This window comes from Hemibagrus wyckioides, linkage group LG05, assembly GCF_019097595.1.
Source record: "Hemibagrus wyckioides isolate EC202008001 linkage group LG05, SWU_Hwy_1.0, whole genome shotgun sequence".
Taxonomy (NCBI): domain Eukaryota; kingdom Metazoa; phylum Chordata; class Actinopteri; order Siluriformes; family Bagridae; genus Hemibagrus; species Hemibagrus wyckioides.
Window position 1 is genome coordinate 29,749,259 of NC_080714.1, and position 2,500 is coordinate 29,751,758.

Below are 2,500 nucleotides of genomic sequence, written 5' to 3' on the forward strand. Positions count from 1 at the left end.
AGACCAGTCTTTAAGCCCAATAGCCTGGAGACGTCCAAAATGTCACCAATTAGATACACATTATCGAATATGGACCTATCAGGCACACAGTACGTCTGGTCCTGGTGAATGAGCTGCTCCATTACCTTAGTCAGTCTTGAGGCTAATGCTTTTGAGAGCAGCTTGCAGTCAGTGCACAGTAGTGAGACCGGGCACCAGTTTTTCAGGTGGGTCAGGTCTCCCTTCTTTGGTAGCAGGGTCAGGACAGCCTTCCTGCAGCTCAACGGGAGTTTGCCTCTCTGTATACTGTCCCATAGAACATCTAGCATGTCCTGCCCTATGACAGCCCAGAATGCCTTGTAGAACTCGACAGGGAGACCGTCTATACCTGACGCCCGTCCATTCTCCATCCCCTGGAGAGCCTCATGAAGCTCCTCCAGCGTCAGCTCCCTGTCTAGCTCTCTGGCCGCTTGCTCAGAGAGCTTTGGCAGGTCCAGGAGGAAGCTGTCCTCCACTACTTGTGCCCCTGACCACTCACTGCTGTACAGCTTCGAGTAGAAGCTTACTGTCTGCTGGTGAATTTCAGTGGGCTCAGATACGAGATCCCCTGATTCTGTTCACACAGCATGTATGAATCTTTTCTGTCCATTCTTTTGCTCTAAACTGAAAAAGAATTTTGAAGGAGCATCCATCTCAGCTGCGCTTTTAAAGCGTGAGCGGACCAGCGCCCCCTGTGCTGTAATGTCTTCATTTTGGCTTTTTTATGTTTGAGGGCTTCAACATGCCCTCGATTTCCAGTGGCCTCCAAACGCTGGAGTTCCACTATTTCTATCTCCAGAGCTTTCAGAGATCTAACAATGTCTCTTGTGACATTGAGAGTGTACTGTTGACAGAATTCTTTGACTTGTGCTTTTGTCACATCCCACCACAGCTGAAGTGAACTAAAAGCTGCCTTCTCATGTTTAAAACAATTCCATAAAAAAATAAAAGACTCTCTAAAATTAGCGTCTTCTAAAAGAGCAGTGTTAAAATGCCAGTAGGCACTCCTAGGTTTAACCTTCTCTTTAGTAATAGTACACTGGACCATACTGTGGTCAGAGATACCTACTGGAACAATAAAACACTTTGTGAAAAACGTTAGCTGGTGTTTATAACCATAAAAACAATCTAATCTCGCCAGAGAGAGTGTGTTATCTATGGCATGGGCCCACATGTACTGTCTCTTGTTCTTATTAAAAGTTCTCCATATGTCGCTCAACTCGTGGGCCTCCACCATCTCCCACAGACGCTTACGGGAAGCCACATGAGGTTCTGTGTGGTTCCGGTCTAAAATATCTGTAGTACAGTTAAAGAATTAAAATCTCTGCAGTGTTGCAGTCAGCAATAAGATTATTCAACGCGTCTAAAAACATCATCCTCTCCACTGCACTGGTGGGAGTGTACACACAAATAAAAACTAAAACCTCATTCTCATAAAGTTTTCACTTTTAAAAGCCTCCCATTTAAAATCTCCTCAACTGAATAAGAACAAGGAATAAAACTGTGAGCAAAGAGCAAGGCGACTCCACCACTGAGCGTTGTGTTATGGCTTAAAATCACCAACCCATCCCACTCCTTCACCCAATCAGCAGCATTGCTGGTATCACTGTGGGTTTCTTGCAGCATGGCAACGTCAATGTGCTTCTGCTTTAAAAGACCATACAGTTTAGCTCTCTTGATTTGCTCTCTTGCCCCATTAATATTTAAGTTCGCAATATTAACCCCTTTCATAAAAATAAATAAAATAAATGAAATTAAACAGAGGGTAAAAACCACACTAAAATAAAACACACCACACATCAGTCATCATCAGAGTTTCTAGAGAGTCATTCTAGTGATCAGTTTCTTCAGATGGAATATTTCAACATTAATAAACGCACCTTCTCTTCTGAAGAACTTCACGTCATGAATGAACTGTTTACGGTTCGGGAAAAACTCTTCTAACGCTACATTCTTCTGCCATTTGGTGTTCCTTAAAAACTCTTTAATATCATCTGCACTGTACACAACATTACTCTGTTCTTCCTGAGAATCGAACATTAAAACAGAGTCTGACATGCAGTCATCACTGTCTGATTCTCGTTCCTCCCCCTTTGTGTCTTTTTTTGCCTGTTTTTTCCCCGTCCCTTACCTTGTTTCTTCCTTTTGTTAGGAACTTTAAAAACGGGCTCATCCACCATGTCCACGTCTCACCCGTCCCCCGCACTGGTGTAGTGTCCGGTGTTTCTGGGCGTTCGCTCTGCACCTCCGTGCCTGCCTCTGCCAGTGCAGGCAGCTCCAGCACTGCTCCAGAACCCACTGAGCTCTTCTCAGTGGAGCACGGCTTCTCCCGGTCCGGTTGAGCTGAGCATGGCTCTTCCGCGGCCGGTTCGGCCATGCATGGCTTTTCCGGGGCTGGTTTAGCTCCAGTGGGGTCCTGGGCTGCAGCCTGGGCTTGGGATTTACTTTCCTTCATGTCTGGTACAGCAGCAGCTCCGGGACC

General features: G+C 45.6%; 1 protein-coding gene across 5 annotated transcripts in view; it reads right to left on the reverse strand.

The window, feature by feature from the left end:
- The window catches only part of spag17 (sperm associated antigen 17), a 51,247-nt gene that overhangs the window by 35,200 nt on the left and 13,547 nt on the right, over nucleotides 1-2,500 (reverse strand). The window contains exon 1 of one of the 5 annotated variants that reach the window (XM_058390651.1): nucleotides 2,150-2,500. This exon is cut by the window's right edge and continues 634 nt beyond it. The exons of the other annotated variants lie outside the window; for them this stretch is intronic. Coding sequence (XP_058246634.1) covers nucleotides 2,150-2,500 — 351 coding nt within the window. The remainder of the gene's footprint in view (nucleotides 1-2,149) is intronic. 5 annotated transcript variants of the gene reach the window in all.